This window comes from Ambystoma mexicanum, chromosome 3p (genome assembly GCF_040938575.1).
Source record: "Ambystoma mexicanum isolate Mex_15411 chromosome 3p, UKY_AmexF1_1, whole genome shotgun sequence".
NCBI classification, from domain to species: Eukaryota; Metazoa; Chordata; class Amphibia; order Caudata; family Ambystomatidae; genus Ambystoma; species Ambystoma mexicanum.
The window spans coordinates 207,589,819-207,611,355 of NC_090925.1; the positions used below are offsets into that span (position 1 = coordinate 207,589,819).

A 21,537-nucleotide genomic window follows, 5' to 3' on the forward strand; every position below is an offset into this window, starting at 1 on the left:
GGTGATGGCCATGAGAAAAGCAGTCTTCCACGATAGACACTTGAGTGGAACAGAATGCAAAGGCTTGAACGGGGGTTCCATGAGCCTAAGCTCACACGCCGGGCCCAGAGCCTTCACCGGTGGTAACGAGCGGACTAGAGTCCCTTGACGAACTCCTTGACTGACCAGTGCGACCACTAGGTGGGTCGTCCTAGGGATCTGGTGTAGAGGGAGATAGCCGCCAGATGTACGATGAGGCATGAGCCAGCCCCGATCTAGCCAACAGCAAATATGGAAGTACCTGAGGGGCCGTGCCCCTCAGAGGAGCAATCTGTGAACAGCACCAAATAGCAAATCTCTTCCATTTTAGTCCGTAGCATTTCTAGGTAGATGAAGCTCTAGCCTTGGCGAGTACCTCCTTGCAGTCCGCCGGAAGATCTTAACCCCCGAATTCTAATGGTGCATAACCCAGGCCTTCAGTTTCAGCGAACCTGGGTCGTGGTGCAGAATTGCACCTTCCCTGGCGAGAAGATCCGCAACAACTGGCAGCTTCACTGGAGGGGAAGCTGACATGCAGAGACAGTCTGGGTACCAGATCTGACTCCGCCACGCGGGTGCGACGAGGACCATCCTGCACCGGCACCGTCTGAGTTGACTGATGACTTGAAGAGGCAACAGAGGGAACACATTCATAAACAGGCCGTCCCAGAGGAATGATACTTTGTCCCCCATGGTCCCCAGCTGGGAAAATCTGCTGGCGAACCACCGGCACTTGGGTTTCGTTGCGGTTACAAACAGATCGATTTGGGGATTGCCCCACTTGAGAAAAAGCTATTCCACTTGATCCTGGAAAGGGCATTGCTCCCTACTGAGGGAGTCAGCGACTTTTTTTTACTCCTGCTAGGTGAAGCAAGGACCATCCCCTGGGTGATGGCCCAGTGCCACAAGTCCCGTGTCTCTTTGGAGAGCGCTGGGGATCCGATGCCCCCCTGCTTCCGGATGCAAAACATTGTGGTGGTATTGTCTATGAAAACCCTCACCACCTTGCCCTTGTTGGATGGCAGAAACGACCTTCGGGCCCAAAATACCACTCGTAGTTCCAGGACGTTGATGTGTAAAGTCTTCACCTCCGGTAACTGCAGGCCTCTGGCGTGAAGAAAGCCAGTGTGAGCTCCCCATCCTTCATTGGAAGCGTCCATCGTGACTGTCTTCTGGTATGGGGGGGGGGGGTTGTTTACCAACTAAAGCCTAAGAGGGGCTGGGATCCTTCAGAGTACCTCGCGACAGGAGGGGGTGCTTCTAGGCCATTTTGCTGCCTAAAGAATAGCCACAAGACTCTCGCGTAATTTCAGCGGCTGTAGGATTGATTTTGACGTGCCTGTTGGAGTCGCCGCAGTAGTTGACTCCGCCGGTGCCTTAGGAGCCGACACGCTCTTGGACGGCGTGTCGGCACTCATGTGTTCAGTGAACACCCTTATGAGTAGAATCCCCAGTCTCATGCAGAGAAGCCAGTTGCGGGGAGGGCACCAGACCGCGTGGTTCGGCAGGCACTGTCTAAATTTGACGGCCTGTTGGTTTTTGGTGCCTCCTCGACGTATCCGTCGAGGAGGCTTTGGGGGTCATGTGCTTTTCCTTGGGTAGTGAGCGAGTGCCCCTGTCGCCAGGGTGTCAACTCCTCATAACAGTACCAGTGGCCTGCCTGTTGGGGACGGGCAACTGGGACCAGAGTGTTCCGCCCAAAGGACTATGGCTGCCAGGTCAGAGCCATGGCTGCCGCTAGAGTCCTCGTCATTCGAAGCAACGGCGCCATTGGGGGTTCGGTGGGGGGCCACTTTCGGCCTGCATGGCGTAGGCCGCCCACCGCTTTGTCCGCCTATCTTTTAATGTCTTATGATGAGTTTGCAGGATTTACAGGATCACACGTCGTGGAAACGAGGTAAGCACCGATTGCATTTGCAATGGGTGTCCTTCCAAGGGTATTTTCCGTTGCAAGACGGACAAAACTTTAACGGAGTCCTCTCCATAGCAGAGGTGAAAGGCAGCCAGACCACAAAAGGAAAGAGGGGGAAAAGGAAATGCATGCTCAGAAAGAATCAACCCAGGTCCCCACTCTCTTCTGTACAGGCCGGGCCAGAGGGCCAAGGCCACGCGGTCGACAGACATCCATCGATCGATCGATGCACCAGTCGTCGAGCAGCAGTGGAGGTCTTCTGCGTAGGGGTCCACGAAGCAGTCGAAGATAAAAGTCGAAGACTAGTCGACCATTGGTCGTGGGACAACAAAATAACTATTCAGCAATAAAAACTCTTGCGAGCTCCGCATAAGACAACCAACTGGTTGGGCAGAAAAAACCTATCTGAGGGACCACGAAGTGTGAGGGATTTTGGGTACACTACACGTCACGTTAGGGAGTGTAAGTCACGCCCATGTCAACGTCCCCTTTAGATCCTCTAAAGAAGAACAAGTTACTTTCTTACCTGGTAACGTTCTTTCGATGGGATGGTCCGACGACGTATTCCATATCTATGACATGTAATCACCACAGCTGTGCTGCTTCGGAAACTTTTTTCGGCGTCTGCGTCCTGCTCGATGCGCCGTCGTCGAGGACCTCCTCCGACGTCCGACGTGATAAGTAGGACGCACGACGCCCATAGCCTCAGTTGTAGTTTTTTTCCCCCAGAACGTGTGACCCAAGTCAACTGCCAGTCAGACACAAAGCCTTGCGGAACGTAAGCTGCAATCGCAAAAGAAATTCTGCAGCGGGGAAGGCAGGGCGGGAGCGATATGGAATACGTCGTCGGACCATCCCATCGAAAGAACGTTACCAGGTAAGAAAGTAACACTTTCTTCGAGGGGATTGGGTCCTCCGACGTATTCCATATCTATGACAGACTCCCAAAGCAGTACCAGAGCAAGGAGGAGGGAAAGAATTTAGAATCAAAATGTAGAATAGCCAATCAAATAGCAGAGCAAAGGACCGCCTTGCCAAAGGCCAGATCCTGCCCTGGGATGGAATCGAGGGAATAGTGACGTACAAATGTATGTACTGAAGCCCAGGTGGCTGCATCACAGATGTTGCGAATAGGAACACCCCTCTGCAGTGCAGTAGATGCAGCCACACCCCTGGTAGAATGGGCCCACAAGCCAGCCGGTGGGTCCTTACCCGCCAAACGGTAACACTCGGAGATGGCTAAAATAATCCAGCGAGACAAAGTCTGTTTCGTCACAGCTTGCCCCAAACGCTTCCCAGCGTAACCAATAAAGAGTTGATTGTCCACTCTGACCCGGGACATGCGTGAAACATAAAAGCTTAAAGCTCTCCTAGGATCAAGCCTATGGAGCCTCTCCTCTTCCTTACCAGGATGCGGAGGAGGATAGAATGCCGGAAGAACAACCTTCTGGGCCAAATGAAATTCCGACACTACCTTCGGAAGAAAAGAAGGACGAACACGAAGGACAACCCTGTCCTTGTGAAATACAGTGAAGGGAGGCTTAACTGAAAGTGCCTGTAACTCACTCACTCTGCGAGCGGAAGTAACCGCAACTAAAAACACAGTTTTCAGAGTTAACAGCCTCAAAGGGCAAGAATGTAAAGGCTCAAACGGAGCACCCATAAGAAACCTAAGAATAAGGTTTAAATCCCAACCAGGCACCAGGAAAGGTGACGGAGGGAACACATTAGTGAGCCCTTTCAGAAACTGTGAAATCAAAGGGATTTTAAAGTAAGAACACTCTTCAGACGAGCGCTTAAAGATGGACAGCGCCGCCAGGTAACCTTTAATGGTACCCACTTGCAAGCCCCTGTGGGCCAAAGAAAGTAAAAAGGACAGAACCATGGGGATGTCACATGCAAAAGGATCCACATTCTGAACTCTGCACCAGTCGCAGAACTTACGCCAACGGCAACGGTACAGAGACTTAGTTGCTGGCCTTCGGGCCGAAAGCAACACCTCCATCACGTCTTCAGGGAGGTCCCAATCCTTATACCTCAGCCTCTCAGAAGCTAAGCGTGAAGGTTGAGGGATCTGACCTCTGGATGGAGAACCTGACCCCCCTCCCGTGAGAGCAGATCGTCTCGGTAGGGAAGACGACGTGGGGGGCAGATGGACAAGTCGAGAAGGTCCGGGTACCACGTCCTCCGAGCCCACGCCGGAGCAATGAGGATCATCCGGGAACCGAACTTCCGTAACCTCCGCAGCACTTGCGGGATGACGGGGACTGGAGGAAACGCGTACAGCAGCGGGAATGACCACTCCACCACGAACGCGTCTCCTAAGGCTCCTTTTGGAGGAAATTCCCACGAGCAAAACCTTTCGCACTTCCGGTTGACACTGGAGGCGAAGAGATCCACTTGAGGGGTCCCCCAAAGGGCGAAGATCTCCAGGAGAATCTCCTGAGCCAACTCCCACTCGTGAGAGATCGCGCTCTGCCTGCTCAGAGCGTCCGCCGTCACGTTTTCGGCTCCGGCCAGATGAACTGCCGAGATCGAAACTTCCTGCTGGATGGCCCAGAACTCGAGCTGCATCGCCTCCCTGCACAGAGGAAGTGACCGTGCCCCCCCCTTTTTGTTGAGGTAGTGCATGGCCACTGTGTTGTCCGTCAGGATCAGGACATTCTTCCCTCGCACAGACGGCAGAAAAGCCTTCAGGGCTAGCCTGACGGCCCTCAGCTCCAACAGATTGATATGGAGTCTGGACTCCGACGGAGACCAACGACCGCTGACTGTCAGCCCGTTGGCATGAGCTCCCCATCATGTGAGGGATGCATCTGTCAAGATCGTCACCTCCGGCCAGGGAAGCCAAAATGGAGCCCCCTTCATCAAGTTGCCTTCGACGGCCCACCACAGAAGGTCCCGGGCGACCGAGGACGGCACCTGAATCGAGTCCGACATCCTGCCGGAGGACTGCGACCATTGCGTCTTGAGTGCCCACTGCAAAGATCTCATCCGCAGGCGAGCCTCTGGCACCAGAAGAATGCAGGATGCCATGAGGCCGAGCAACCTCAAGAACTCGAACGCTGGGAGCGTCTGGGCATGCTGAAACTTGTGCACCATCTGCTGAATGTGAAGAGCCCTCACCTGGGGAGGAAAACACTGCCCCAGGGAAGTGTCGAGCACTGCTCCGATGTACTGGAGCCGCTGTGTTGGCGTCAAATGGGACTTCTTTAAATTGAGGGAGAAGCCCAGTCTGTGAAGGGAGCGACAGGTGACCGATAGATGATCCAGGACTTGCTCGGGAGAGCTCCCCCTGATCAACCAATCGTCCAGGTAGGGGTAGGCGTGAATCCCCCCCTTGCCTGAGATGCGCTGCCACCACCACCATGAGCTTGGTGAAAACCCTCGGGGCGGAGGTCAATCCGAACGGCAGGACCCGAAACTGAAAGTGCGAGTCGCCAACCGCGAACCTCAGGTACTTCTTGTGCTTGGGATGGATCGGCACATGGAAGTAAGCATCCTTGAGGTCGAGTGACACCAACCAGTCCTGAAGCTGAAGGGCCTGGAGGACTTGAGAGAGAGTAACCATCTTGAACTTGTCCTTCCTGAGGAGTTTGTTCAAACCGCGCAAGTCCATGATGGGTCTCAATCCCCCGTCTTTCTTGGAAATCAAAAAATAAGGGGAATACCATCCCTTGTTCCTCTCCGCTACAGGCACCAGTTCTATGGCGCCTTTCTCCAGCAGGGCTTGAATTTCCTGCGCAAGGAGCGGATCCGGACACCACAAAGAGAGGTTCCCCGGTGGATTGTCGTGAGGCCTGTGCCGAAAAGGAAGACAGTAGCCGTGGGTTATGATCTCCAGAACCCACACATCTGAAGTAATGGCTTGCCACTCTACAAGATGCTGCGCCAGCCTTCCCCCAACCGGCGAACCATGGGACATGGCCTCATGACTGAGTGGGAGCGGCTGCGGCGTTACCTGAGGGCAAAGAGGCAACTGCCCGAGCGGCCTTGGCACCACGGGTACCCTGTCGTCCACCTCTGGTACCCCTGCGTTGGCCTCTTTGACTGTCAGCTCCTCTCGTTTTACTGAAGGACGAGTAATAGCGAAAGGAACCACCCCTCCACTGCTGTCCCCTAGGACGAAAAGGCAGAGGTTGGCGAACTGCAGCGCCCAACGACTTCGCTGCAGCTTTCGAGGTCTGCAACCTCTCAAGGCTCTCGTCAGCCTTGCTGCCAAAAAGGTGCTCACCGTCAAAGAGCCTGTTGAGGAGCCGGGACTGCACATCCGGAGCAAACCCCGACTTCCGCAACCACGCAAACCTGCGTATCACGGTGCTCGCCGCCATGGACCTACTGACGCATTCAGCTAAGTCCAAACCCGACTGAACGGACTCACACATGGCATCCTTACCATCCTGGACCATAGCAAGGAAACCATCCCGTTCGTCCCCTTCGGGAAGATGTTCAGCCGCTAACGCAACACAGTTCCACAGAGTGTGCATGAAACGCGACAAGGCACAAATGGAGTTGGCCGCCTGAAGCGCCATACCACCAGAAGAAAACACTTTCTTCGCCCAGCCATCAAAACGTGTGTCGTCCCTATCAGGAGGGATGGTAGGGTACGACGCCTGCTTCGCCGGGGCCGTGGCCGCCTGCACCACCAACCTCTCCGAAGTGGGGTGCCTGGTCAAGTAGCAGGAGTCGCCACTGGCTGGATGGTATTTTCGCGACAAGGATCTGCCCACCGCCGGGAGACTCTCCGGAGCAGTCCAAGCCGCCGCCACCCTTCTCTGTAAAGCCATATGGAACGGCAGAACCGGGTCAGTGGGGGACCAACATCAAGGATGTCCGTCAGATCATCCTGCACAAACTCCCCTGGGGGAGCAGACCATCCCAAGTACTCAGAAACCCTAGCCATAAGGCGCCGGTACGAGGAATCAGCATGAGAGCCAGGCTCAGGCCTACAAAACTCCACCTCCGGAGAGGTGTCCAGTCCACTGGCATCATGCAGTGACTGTCTCAACTCGTCAAACTGACTATGGCCCGAGACAATGTCATCCGGAACCTGACTAGGAACCAGGCCATCAGAATCCTCATCCGCCTCTGAAATATAGTCCAGGCGGCGAAAAGAAGGCACCCTAGAGTGCTTGCTCTTAACCAGAGCCTTCCTAGGGGGTCCACCCGTGCCCTGGGGTACCTCCGACACGAAAGGCGTCGAGCGAGTCGACGTCGAGGAAATCGGCGTCGACATCAGATGCAGCGCCTCCAGAATCGGCGGCGTCGACACAGCCCTCGAGGCCGGAGCCCCGAGCGTGTCCCTCGACGACCTGAGCGTCGACGGCATCGACGACTTCCTCGGAGCCAGAGCCTCGAGAAAGCCTGTCGACGCCCTCGACGCCACAGACGTCGATGCCTTCTTCGAAGACCTCACAGATGCACACGGTCTCGAACGCGTCGAGGACCAGGACCTGGAACGGGTACGTCGAGAACGAGTCCCCTTGTCCGAACGGGACCTCTCCCGTGACTCGTGCCGACCACTCTTGCGAGCGGTGTCTCTCGACCTCACACGACTGACCCCACTCGGGGGCGCGGACGGCTGAGTACCCTGCGACTCAAGAATCGCCAGCATCTTCTTCCCGAAGGAAGCCCATTCCTCCGGCGTCGCACGGCTGGAGGGATAAGCGACGTGCCGGGCAGAGTCCTCCGAAGAGGACCTGGAAGACGACCGGTGTCGGTGCTTCCGAGAATGCCTCGAAGAGGCTGAGGAGTGGCGAGACCGACTACTAGAAGGAGACCCACGAGACGTCCGACGATGACACGGAGAGTCACCCCTCGAATCATCCGTCGAAAGCCCCGCAGACTTTCGACTTCCGGGGCTTGGACACCCGACCTACCGACAACAACTTCTTACGTTCGCGTAAGGCTTTGGACGTGAGCGACTGGCAGTCGATACAGTCATCCGTGTCGTGGGCCTCCCCGAGGCACCAGAGGCAGGCGTCGTGCGAGTCCGTCACCGACATCTTGGACCCACACTCCCCGCACTTCTTGAAACCCGGACGCGGGGTCGAAGACGAAGTAGAAGACATCTTCTGAAGGATTTTCACAAAACGAACAGGTTCGAAGAACCGAGAAGAACAGAACTCCAAAGAGTCGAGGCGTTTAAACCGAGAAACACAAAGCAACACGTTCGCGGAAAAAACGGAACTGAGGCTATGGGCGTCGTGCGTCCTACTTATCACATCGGATGACGTCGGAGGAGGTCCTCGACGACGGCACATCGACGTCATCGACGCAGGACGCAGAAAAAAGTTTCCGAAGCAGCACAGCTGTGGTGATTACATGTCATAGATATGGAATACGTCGGAGGACCCAATCCCCTCGAAAGATGCAATACTCGACGATTACCACTAGATGTTGGACTATATGCATAGCATGTGAATCTAAGCAGATTAATCGTCCTTGTGCCCAGAGGGGGAGTCTCTCCACATGAGATCTCCTGCAGTGTACCACCCCCAGGGGGAGAGGGACTATCAGGTAGAAGCCTCAACACCCTGGTTGGGGCTCGCCCCTCAGGGGCAAGTGACGACATGTATGGATTCATCAAACGGGATATAGCCTTGCATCCAGATGGGTGCTTTGCAGGCGCCAGCAGGGCTCTCCTCACAGTCTTTGGGTTGGCACCTCCTCTGTCATCACCCCCCACCAACGAGCAGGTAAACCAAAGTTATTGGATCTAGACATGAATGGGGAGCATCCATTGAAACATTTTGGTTTTGACCCAATTAGTGGTGCATTCAACTTTCACAAGTTCATATTCCAGGTTCTTTTCAGATCAGTGGAACACAGACTGAGGTAAGGAATAAACTTATTTTAGGATGACACACAGCCGTGGCAAGTAAAACATATATAATTTTTAAAGGAGCTACCAGCAACTTAAATGTATAACCTAAGGCAGACTTATTCTAGACAGGCTAACAGCAGGTCAGGGGAGACACTTCCATTTATATCCTAACGGGAATAGTAAAATGGAGCCAACAGCATTACTATTGGGAAGAGGGGGACTGAATTCACAGATGAGTAAATTAGTCTATCTACTTTGTTAGAATGGCGAACAGTTCTAAGGAAAGTAAGACTTAAGAATGGCACACAGCTATTCAAGGTAGGTAAAATCTAAGGCAGACCTATTCTAAACAGGCTACCCAGCAAGTTAGGGGAAGACGGACGCAGTTGATACACTTATTTTCTGAAGGAAATCGTTAAGTGATGCCACCCACATTACTTTTGGGAAGAGGCACAACCAATTCACAGGTGAGGAAAATAACCTTACATATACTTATCAGAATGGCAGAACACATTCAAGGTAAGTAGGAACTTTTACTGACTTACTCTTTCACAAGTAAGTAAACCTTTCAACACGTGTTATAATTTTCAAGGCAGACCACTTTAATGATCCAGCCCTTCCCTATTCTATGGCATGAATTCTCTCAGAGGCAGAAGAAGGACCCTAGTGGTCTAAGAGCCAGCTGTAGGCTAGGTGAGATGGGGATCAGTTGCAGAAGTAGTTCAGAGTTCCTGAGGAAGAATGTTCAACCAAATAAGTATTTCACTTTAAAGTTTAAGGGTCCAGGGACTTCTGAGAAGACACCCTAGGATTCCAGCAGTGGGCCTGGGTGAACTGGATGAGGACTTCCAATATCAAGTAACACCAGAAAGCTTTACAGAAATAACAGGCTTAGGTAAGTAAATACCCCAGCCAACACATTACCTCCGCACAGAAGACGAGTTGCAGCGGGGTAGACATCAGGATCTGCAGCCAAAAATCCATTCGATGGATTCCTATGTCATGAAGAGGGTAGCTCGGAAGGGATTTTGAAGCAAGGATCAACGGGGAAGGCTCCAGGCAAGAGTTTCTTTGCGGCTCTGTGGTTTGGGCGCTTTTCTCGAGTCAGAGGAAGACTGAATATCGCTGGTCGGATTCTCGTCACTCTGCAGGGGGACTGTTTGGATTCAATTGGGTCTCCGGAGTTACAGTTGGATGCCACCAAAGTTTCAGCTCGATTCAGAAGACCGTGCAACGCACAAAGGCTCGAGGTCCCAGGGTATTGCTGCCCACAAGGTGACAGCACGACATGGGATGACTCAAAATGCAGTTCTATTTGAGTCTAGTGGATCTCACCAGGCTATGCAATGGGGGTCATCCGTTTCTGGATCCCCGGTCGATTGTAAGGGTTACAGCAGGCTCTGGTTACACAGCAAGCTCTCAGGTTGCTGGAAATCGCTACAGCTGTAGTTTATTCATCTTCCTCTTCGGATTCAGCTCCGGTGGTCTACTTCAGCAGCTTCCAGGTTCGGCGCATTTATCAGGAACTACAGCGCAACTTTGGCATATTCTCTCTGCATTTTACAGCAAGGGGCAGTCTGGCTGTTCAATCAGAACAGCCAGACCCTCAGTGGGAGTGGTTTCTTTTCATGCATGGTGGAAGACCAAGGGTTGCAGAGTTCGACTTCTCCCTCACTTTCAGCCTTTCCAGACACTATGGCGCTGGGGCAAGGAATCTAAATTATTCCTGCCGAAGACAAAACATCCACGGAGGTCATTCCTGCCTAGAATGGCAGGGGAAAACCTCAGAAGCAGCAAGCACACAAGAAATGGCAAAATAAAGGAGCTGACCATTTTAGAAAAATGGTGGCCCTTTTGTGCATTACCGAGGCTGAATTAACGTCTACCAGTAATCAAGAATAAAAGCCACAAAGGTAAAATCCCTGCCACCAGCCATTCATGTAAAACTCACAAATTGTAACAAAATGTTACCAGTTAAGTAAGAAAGTGGATAGATTGTATCCCACCAGCACTCCACATAAGGTGGGGTGTGCTGGCTCACTATATAAAATGTACAGGCAATGACAATCCTTTACTACTTGGGAAAAGTAGTTCACCAAAGTAAACGAAAGAGAAATTAACAGGGGAGCCCACAGGGGCAACCCAGCCTAAGCCCAAAAGTTGTAGTAAACTATAACTTCAACCATACACCATGGAGACACAAAATGTTCACCATAGAGTAAAACACTAGGCGAGAGGGGAGACCGATTCCCCTTCACCTGGAGCCAACATGCTTTGCCTGAACGATGAAAAAAACGACTTTCCCGACAGGCTCACAGACCTCCCTCATCAAACTTGACAACTTCAAAGCCTTCCCCATTGACGGCATTACCATACCAGTCTCAACGTCGTACAAACACTAGGAGTATACTGGACGCCACCCTGTCACTGCACAGACAGGTCAGCGCCATCACCTCCTCAACGGCATACACAACAAAACTAATTCTCGCCTCCAGACAGTTCCTATCCCAAGACACCTGCCTCACGATTGCAAGGGCCCTCATAGGGTCCAGGCTGGACTACTACAATGCACCCTTTGCAGGCACCTCCACACAAAACCTGAACAAACTCCAGGTAGTTCAAAACAACGATCCTAGAGCTGCACCTATACCAGATGAGAACACATTTTAGTGGCTAGAAAAAAGGCCCACTGGCTACCCATTGTTAGGGAGAATTCTCATTTCTGTGCCAATTCCCTTCAACCTTGGAGACCCCCAGCTCTTTTGCTGGACTTTAGGACCCTTTAGTTTTCGCCCTGAAGAGAGTGAACCCTTTTCCTCACACTACTGTATTTTGATCTTATTTGGATTATGGGTTTCCTTTGTTTTTGGAGTCTGTCAAACTATCGGCATGTTTTGCATGGTGACAGCACCTTCAATGCAGTGTCACAGAACAATCTGTTAGATTTCGCTGAAGGTTTAAATACCTTTTCTTAGGTGAACTACAGGTCCCAAGAATAGTAGTGAAATTGACTTCACTTACCTTTACTCTTTGTAGGTCCAGCACATTTTATGTGGCGTGCTAGGGGCGTTACTTAGTAGCCCCTTTTCCTACTTACTCATGAAAAATTGTGTAGATTAACCTCACTACTTTAAATGGCTGGTGGCAGTGGTTTAATTTTCTTACCATTGTGCTTTTCTACCGCAGGCTGAATCCTCAGCTGCAGTATAGCGCTCATGGGTGACTATTGTGTCAAAATGTCCCTGGTCGTCTTTTTTCACCATTTCTTGTTTGTGAGGTCTTTCCTTAGTTTTACTGTGCGTGCCAAACCAGGTTTAAGCCCTTTGTTTGTTTTGCCTTTGGCGGGCTTCAGTACTGAAACCCGCCTCTGGCTCGTGTGTCTGGAAAAGCAGGAAGTGAGGGAGGTGCCTGAAACTCCTAGTCCTTTGTCTGCAGGGAAACCTGAATGCGCACAGTCATGATTGGCTGGCTGTCCTTGCAGGACCGCCACCCTGCTGTGTGAGTGACAGCTAGTCTGTGCATGAATGGGAAAAACCTGCATTAAAGGCGAGGCTCCTTGGACTGAAGAGCGAGTCGACCACTGGACGAAACATCCGAAGGAATCGTGAAGAGAAGCTTGCTGCATCCTCCTGGACCGTTGAACTGCCCGGTGAAGCCCTGCTGCTGTGCTCAAACTTCTTTTACTAATCGACAAGGGAAGCCCGGTTTGGACAACTACTTCCCTTGGGTTAGTGGGACCAACAAACCCAGAGACCAACCCTGCTGAAGACCTTCCCCAACTGGCTGTACTTCTTTGCCGTTGCTAGAACTGAGTGCCAGGGGTCGAGAAATCCATGGTCTGGTGCGACATCTGTAAGCCGGATGAAAGCTCCAGGAGTCTCCAGAGGAGCCTCCCAAACCAGGACAACCCAAGCTCGAGTCACCTCACTACCGAACCAGGACAACCCAAGCTCGAGTCAACTCACAAGAGCGCTGGACTCCAGGAGAGAAGGAAGCCAAACTGGTATCCAAGATCAACGGTAGTTCTGTTTACCGTGCACTGAAACCGCAAAGTGCCAATGAATTGGAAAGAGTCCGTCGCTGCCGCCAACCTCCGAACTGCTGTGCAGAAGTCCTGCAGACATCGTCCCTCTTGTCCCCAGGAATGAGGCACATGAACCCGGGATCTGCAACACTGCAACCAAGACAGAAGCCAGCTGGATCCTCTTCCAACCTAAGGTACTGTGCTGACTAAGGGGTACCTACCTCTTTGGTCTGTAGCTTGCTTGTTTCAGTTGGGTTTTGCAGTAGCTACGTTTCTAGAGTTGATTTCAGCTCTAACTTTCACCAGTGTAACAGCTTGTGGCCCAACAAACACTGTGCAAGACTTTTTTTACTATCTAAGTGCCTCAGCTCCATAGACTTTGCTCAAATTGACATTGGCTGTCCTGGCTCCCTGCAGACTCCTCAAGTCCATTGACTTTGATTCTAACTGTCCCTCAAGTGATACATAAATGCCATTACTGTCCTTGTTAGTGAAATCACCTCAGGGTGTAGGAAGTGTGTATGAAGCATCTCTAACAAGTATCTCCTTGCTTTGCCTTGATTCTGAGAACGTATTTTGAAGTGTATTTTTTAAAGAATGTTTATTTAAAAATGAGTTAAATACATTATTTTACTAGAAAACCTTGAGTGCAAATGTTTTGGTTACTTGCATTTGTGGATTTTGATGCTACAGCTCACATTTCCCCCTCTTCAGATAAGTCTGGCTGCTCAATCACACTACCAACTTGTGTGGTACAGACCTATACCAATAGGTGGGTTACCTACTACCAAGAGGACAAGGGTGGTGTAGTCTCCCACGGGTTTACTACTCCAATTCTTGCTTAACAACTATTAGGCAACGCATACTCTTCACCACACTACCCATCACACAAATGCATAACCAACAAAGCACCTAGATACCCCTCACAAAAAACAAAAATACTAAAATGGCAACCTTCCAGACCCACCGATCAATCCACTCCAACCGCCTAACCATCCCACCATACAGACAGAAAATAGTTGGAGGTGCCAGCTTCCCCACCCTCGCTACAGAACAATCTCCCACATAAACTAAGCAGAACCCTCACATTGGGGTCTTCCGCAAGCAGCTCAAAATCTTCATGGTCTCTCGACAACAATGCCAAGTGAAACCTAGACACTAGAAACCTAGACACTAGCTTTCATCTTCGCCTCCCATTCTCTGCACCACCGCCCTCCCTCCCTGCAGCACCCATTTCCATGTATTGTTCTCTCCCAACACCTATATCTCTGCAACTATGTTGCTCTGTAATCTCTACGTACTATTCATGTACCCAGCGCCCTGATGCCTCCGGGATTGGCGCGCAATACAAATGTTAAATAAAAATAGAGTAAAATAGTTACCCAGTCAAAGCAAAATGTTCTTGGGTTGACATAGGTCAGGAAGATTTATCGTAGATAAAAATCTTACCCAACACGGATCCCATCTAGCTCTGGCACTTTAGCCCTAATTCTCTGATGGAGGAGCAGCCACAAAAATGAATGGCCACACCTGTATCTCACTCCCTCATAAGAGCAATGTCTGGACAATGGATTCTCAAGTGGGTTTACAAAGCAGTTGCGTGTAGGGACAACCATAGCATACAGCACTCTATTCGCCATTGGAATAGTAGAAACTCTGCCCACAAGCAGTTTAAGCCCACTGAAACACCAAGTCTTTCAGTTGGCAATGTCCATATTGAGGTCTCTCAGTAGGCCTCAGATGAGGACTCATCAGGGGAAAGGGTCGTGTTAACCAGGGAGGAAAAGTGAAAACTATACAGGGACAAATTCTAGAGGGCAAGGGTGTTACTTTCGATCACACACACACACATCTAAAGAGCTCCACAATCATGGAACAAGCAGCGTCCCCAGAAAATGGCAGAGGGGACAAGGAGGCAGTAGAAAATCAATTGGAACAAGCATGCATCACCCCAGCAGGGCAATGGATCCAACAAGACCAATGGCAGATAGTGCCTTGGAGGGCTGGACATGGTCACAGCCTGCTTTTAGATCGAACAGGCAAGGGCTCTGGTGTGTTATTAAAAGAGGAAAAATAGAAAAGACTTGTAACATATTTGCAGATGGGTGATGCGTATTTTTGGAAGATGACATGACCATAGGCATGATGGGTTGGAGCTGGGCTAAAAAAAAGTGGGTTTGCAGAGCTGGAAGACATAATGGAGTGTATGCAGGCAGACTATCGGAGGAGTAGGTGGATGCTTGGATGCAACAGGGTGGCTGATTTAAGTATTTTTGGCCAACAGTGGTTGTGGGCATCATCCTAGGACACAGATGGTTGCGATCACTTGTGATACTCCGATTTAGTGGAAAGAGGATGCATCATATCCTCCCCATGATTTTAAATCGCTACTGATACTGCAATGTTCATAATGTAAAAGACCTACTACAGAAAGCATCCTACCCAGTGTAAGAAGTGGTTGAGTACCTTTTGCTGTCTAAGAAGTATTTCACTATATATCTCCACTCTCCGACTTCAGTCACCCTTTTTCACAGCCTGAAGGAAGGTAACTAGAGGCCACAGGCAGCGCTTTGAGGACACTGTCTGAATGGATATTTGGCAGCTTGCTGTCGCAATGCAGTACACAAAAACCCAATCATCCCAACAGATGCATGCCACCAGAAACTCATGACCAGCATCAGCAGCTATGCCCCTCTGCTTGCTAGGCATGTGCATGCATAGATGGAGGTGGCCATGTGAAATCACTGCCTCTCTTTCACAGAAACATATGGAGTGCACAATCCCCCATCCTGTGGTGGACTGAAGGCTCAAAGCAGTGCTTATATGGCAAGCTCTGTGTCCCAATGGACAAAGCATAACAGAACAGGCTCCATACATCAAAACCATATAGAACTAAAAACCCTTCATTCTGCCGCAGTGTAAATGGCCCCCATACATGCAAGTCATGAGAAGCAGACAATATGCAGCCCTGCCTTCTCGGTGAACAGCAAGGGTTTATGAAAGCCAGGCATGCAGAGGGCGGGTCACACATTGCTCATGCTAGCAGATGCTTACCGAGTGTGCTGTTGGAGGTGTGAAAGCTGGCGGAAGGATTTCTGACAGTAGCTGCAGCTGTAGGGTTTTGCTCCAGAGTGAATGCGTACATGTTGGGCCAGGTACGAGCTGTTGGCAAAGGTCTTTGAGCAGTGAGGGCACTTGTGAGGCTTTGTCTCAGTGTGTGACTTGGAGTGAATCTGCATCTCAGACTTGGAAAAGAAGGTCACAGCACACATCCGGCACCTGCAGTGTCCAGGTCAAGGACAAAAAAATAATAAATATAGAATGTCAGAAGGGAAGCACCAGGGAGAAGACTACCTACTGAGGGTGGAGGTGTGACAATCGCATCAAAATTAGCATCTGCAGGAACCTGGCAACACATGTTAAAGGACATTTGTACCGCGCACTATCAGCACCCGAGTGATCCCCTGGCACACTGGCGGCTATGAAAGAGGAGGGGAGGTTGAGTTAGTGGGAGGGAGCAGGAAAAGTGCAATGGAGCAGTGATGTGCTGTTGGCGGCCTCAGCCCGGTGGGTCCGTTGGCTGGGCCTGGGGTGTTTGTGGCCGGTAGTCGTCAAGTACTGTTGTGCGAGTCCATGTGTGTTTTGGTTTTGGTGTTGCAATGTAGTGAAGTTTGTGCGGTTTGTTGTGCTGTAGGTTTTGGTTGGGTTTGGTTTGGAGTTTGAGAGGTGTATGCAGAAGGGGAAATTGTTAGTGGGGTTTGTTAGTGTGCGTCTCTATCCTGAATTGATTTATCCTGACATGAGGATGAGCATGGACAGAGGTGCCAAAGGGGGCAGCCGGAAGAAGAGGTAAGGGTGCAGCAGGAAGAAAAAGAAAGGCCCAATAGGAAAGAGGAACCCCATTGGTAGCTAGGAAAGGGGTTAGAGCATTTGGTACCTGAATGGCTCTCCCCAAAGGGAAGCATGCAAAATGAACGAACACCGCACACTCAAAAAGGGGTCTTGGGAGTCCTTCATGGGAGAGAACAGAGACCATATTCCACCCAGAGGAGACCGTCTTGGAAGCAAGCAGACTGAGATGCAGGGGCGTGCAGGGGTCGGAGGGGAAGACGTTGGCCAAAGTATAAACATTAGAAGAACAAAAGGCAAACCATGTATGTATACAGATTCTCAAAAGGAAGAATAAGCAAACAAGGCATGGTGGGGATGCAGAAAGAAAAGGGGAACCGGACTGATGGAAAACATGAATTTGAATTTACATGCTATGTTGGATTGGGGTGCCGGGGGGAGGGAGTTCGAGTGTAGGGGTAGTTGAAAAGGAGGGAAGGCAGTGTAAAACCGGAATGATATCCGCAATAATCCTAGTATGGAATGAATTTAAACTATTTTAAAAAACATTGATCAGTCTCATGGTACTCGTGCAATAAAAAATAAATTTGCCAACATTCAAAGTGGTAGGCTGGCACGATAAAGTTCAAGACCCTCGGCATCGTCCACAAGGCTTTCTGGGGCCGGCAGTACATCCAACTCTTCCAAAACACCTTCCCTCAAGCCCTTTGCTCAGCAACCTCCAACTCGGAGGGTCAGACGCTTCTCCAGGCAGAGAGTAAGGGGTAGATCTCTCTCTTCTGCAGGTGCCTCCCTCTGGAATGGCCTCCCTGCCCCTCTCAAACTTAACCAGACCAGCAGCTCAAGATTTTTCTTTTCGCCTCTGCTTTCTCTCCCCTGCTGACCTACCAGTCTGCTGCACTGACTGGTTGCCGGGAAAGGTGCCTGTACAAGGCTTGTTTCATATTCAGTGCTCACTTTTGTTTTCCCAATTTTGCATTATCCTTGAACAGAGAACACTTTAAGGTCACCCAACAAGAAAGTTGGTGATCACATGCAGGACTTTGAAGCCTTCCCAACATACTGGTCCACCCATTACAAGTAAATATAGGTTTATCAATTTCCATACAGTGACAAATGGTGATAGGCTTTATGGAATACAGTAGGCATTGTCCATTTAATTTACATTCTTTTTATTTTGAAAGTAATGTCTGGAGAAAAGATTCACAATTTAGCATTTGCACAAACTGTTGAATTACATTTTTGGGGCTTCTGTTGTACCCCTTCATGTGACCTCTAAAATGTATAGCCCATTTTAGTTTCTAAGGTCAGACTTCTTTTTGTGGTTAGAGGGCCTTATTTTATCCTCTAAAAGTGATGCGGTCGAGTAAGAAGGTGAACACTAAATATATTTTGCATTTCAATAGAGTTGAACCCGATTGCACCACATTTGTAGTCAAATGTAAAGGTATGGAAGATATTTGGGTACAAAAGATTTTTCTAAAGTCTGATCAGCCCTTTTGTTTTGGGGCCATTCCTTTGCTGAAGTAAATGATGAGGAAGGTTTAAAATGGGTGCTGTGCAAGCAGGGTCTCACGCTGACCACAGCCATACACACAATGTGGTGGCTTGGGCTGGTTTAAACTGAGCCCTTGCATGAGCAAGGCCAATACAACAAGCAGTAGTGGGACCCGAGTATTTGGCCGTTTTAAGGGCCAGTCTGATTCTCTGGCCACCAAAACCTGTGTGTGACTGCAATTTTGTATGCTTGGAGGGTATGTATAGCCTATCAATGATCTGGCATATCTAGGGGAAACTCACCATTCCTAAAGTCTGCTGGGACTTTGTAGGCTTAATTGCTTGCTTGCTGGAGGATTCTGGTCACAAAGCACGGCTGCTGGATTTTTAGGGTCAGGTTTGGCTAGAATGGCTGAGCCCTGTGTCCAGCACCTTAACGCTGGTTTCTTACTTTGGCTGCCGGATGTCCTGCCTTCGGCTCCACTGGATGGGATGTGTCAAGCTGGAACTGTTACTAGGCTGTTTTACCACCGTCTTCCTATTTTATCCTCCTGGATGTAGCATCTCAAGTTAATTTATATTAACCAGGTTACTCACCGTAGTGCCCACCTTACTCCTAGTCCATAGTCCCCTTTCCTGCATACTTATGGGACATCTCTTTGTCCTATGGGACGGGACCGGAGCACTTTGTAAAAAGCATCCAAAAATGTTTCCAAAATATGACCTTCCTCGCTTTCTTGCGCGGGGCCCGCCACACGGCCGTAACCCCGTCCACCTTGGCTCCGCCCTGCGCATCGCCCATTAGTCCGTTTCTATCGCCAGGTCAGAGACCTATCAGCAATAACAGAGGAACCTTATTAGAGGGGACGGCGGGCGGGTGTATGGAGGAAAGGGGACTATGGACTAGGAGTAAGGTGGTCACTACAGTGAGTAACCTGGTTATACTCATACGTCCCGTCCCCTTTCCTCCATACTTATGGGAGATTCCCAAGCACTCCTAACAGGAACTACGGGTGGATGGAAATACCCACTACAGAAAAAGCTTCAGCACAGCCAAACCAAACTGAGCATCAGCTCTTGAGCTCATATCAAGACAATAATGCTTACAAAAAGCAGATGGGGAGGCCCAAGTAGCTGCCCTAGCGATGGACTCCCAGGGGACATATTTCTGAAAAGCAACGGCAGCTCCCTTGCCCCGCACCAGGTGTGCATGAATACCCTTAGGAGAGTTCAGCCCTTGGACGGTGAAAGACTCCGTGATGCAGGCGGCGATCCACCGAGAAATAGTCGCCTGCTTACCCTGAGGGTTACCGAAGGTGACAAAAAGTTGAGAACTCCTAAGCTCGGAAATCCGGTCAAGGTAGAACTTAAGAGCCCTTCTGACATCAAGACAGTGCAGAACCCTTTCAGCCTCTGATGCAGGGTTCGGAAAAAAGACCGATAGGGAGATCGACTGATTCAGATGGAATTCAGTTACCACCTTCGGTAGGAAGGCCGGGTTTATACGTAGGACTACCTGGTCTTTGTGAAAGACCAAGAAAGGATGCTTCACTGACAAGGCCTGGATCGATCTCACTCACTCTTCTCGTTGACGTAACGGCGACCATAAAGGACACTTTCCATGATAGGTACTTGAGGTCCACCGTAGCCATTGGTTCAAAAGGTTTATGGCACAGCGCCGTCAGGACTACATTTAGGTCCCACGGCGGGTGCAGACTACGAACCGGAGGGTGGAGGCGTGTGAAGCCTGCAAAATGCCTCTTAACCACTGGGTTACTCAGAGAATAAGAGCATTGTTCTGTAGAAAGATGAGCGGAAACCGCTGAAAAGTAAGTTCTGCATGACAGAACGTGAACACCCGACTCTGCTAGGGAGGACACGAAGGACAGCACTGTGTCAATCGTAGCCACCCTTGGATCCAACTGCTTTTCTAAACACCAATGACAGAACCTGAGCCATTTACTCCTGTATTGGGATCTGGTCGAGCGTTTCCTGGCTGCCTGGATAATACGCATGTTATCCGAAGACAAGTCAAGATGCTCTAAAGACTTGAACTCAGGCACCATGCCGCCAAGCTGAGCGTTTGTGGGGAAGGGTGCCACATCTGCTGTTCCCCTTGATGAAGATGATCAGGGGTCACTGGTAACCTAATCGGCGGATACACCAACAAGTTCTGAGAACCAAAACCTGGCCGGCCACCACAGGGCTATGAGTAGAAGGGAACAGTTTACAGAGTTCTTCAGCTTCCAAATTGCTCAATGAACTAGAGACAGGAAGGCATAAGCTCTCATGTTGTGCCATGGAATCTCGAGAGCATCCCCCAGAGAGGAGGCTCCCAGCCCCCCTCTCGAGGCATACTGAGGAAGCTTCTTGTTTACCGCCGTAGCGAAGAGGTCCACCTCCTGTGTGCCCCAACGCAAGAAAATCCACGAGAGGACCTCCGCCTTCAACTCCCAATCGTAGCGGACCACTGTCCACTGGCTGAGGGCATCCGCTGTGACATTCAGCTGGCCCGGGATGTCTACTGCAAGCAGCCAGACACTATGAAGCACAGCCCACCACTCCCATATCTGGATGGACAGGTACACACGGGGGAGGTGGGAAGGGCTGGGTCCTGAAACCCCGCACCCACCGCCAGGTTGCTGAGAGATGACCACCAATCCAGGTCCTCTCTCATGGAATCCGGAATCATCATCAGCTTGGAATCCGGGTCCAAAGCCTGACGCCAGGAACTCCGAAGAGCCATCTGGGTCCGTCTCATCTTGAGCCTCTGGAACCACCAGGCCGACATGCTCTCCAACTGCGCAAACATCTGACACGTGGCTAACAGATCCGCCTTTCTGTCCCCGGTCAGGTACACTCTGCAGTCAATCCTGTTCCAGCGAAAACCCAGGAAAATCAGGTCCTGCAAAATAGTCATGGAAGATTTCCGCCAGTTCACCAACAGCCCAAGATGGAACAGGAGCTGAAGGAGAGACTGGAGATTGCACGCTGCTGCCAGCGGACAAGGGCTGCGTAAGAGCCAGTCGTCCAAATATGGATACACATGGATACCCTGGAGACGAAGATAGGCCGCAATCACCGACATCTTCGTGAAGACACGCGGGGCCGAGCTGAGGCCAAAAGGAAGCACTCGAAACTGGAAGTGCTCCTCTCCCAAAGAGAAGCAGAGATATCTCCTGTATGGGTTCCAAATCAGTATATGCATGTACGCATCCTGAAGATCCACGATGCTGAGCCAATCGCCCATCTGCAAGGAGGACCGTATCTGGCCAGGCGTGATAATCTTAATTTCTCTTGGGGTAGGAAAAGATTGAACTGGGAAGGGTCTAGGATGGTGCGCAGGCCAGCCTGGTTGTGTTTGGGCACCGTAAACAGCCAGGAGTAAAAGCCCTCCCCTCGCTCCCCAAG

The 21,537-nt window shown here is 50.7% G+C and overlaps 1 protein-coding gene across 5 annotated transcripts in view; it reads right to left on the reverse strand.

Moving 5' to 3' along the window:
• ZNF384 (zinc finger protein 384) overlaps positions 1-21,537 on the reverse strand; it is a 386,393-nt gene that overhangs the window by 247,222 nt on the left and 117,634 nt on the right. For all 5 annotated transcript variants that reach the window (XM_069650656.1, XM_069650659.1, XM_069650658.1 and 2 more), the window contains one exon: positions 15,835-16,059. In XM_069650656.1, coding sequence (XP_069506757.1) covers positions 15,835-16,059 — 225 coding nt within the window. The remainder of the gene's footprint in view (positions 1-15,834; positions 16,060-21,537) is intronic.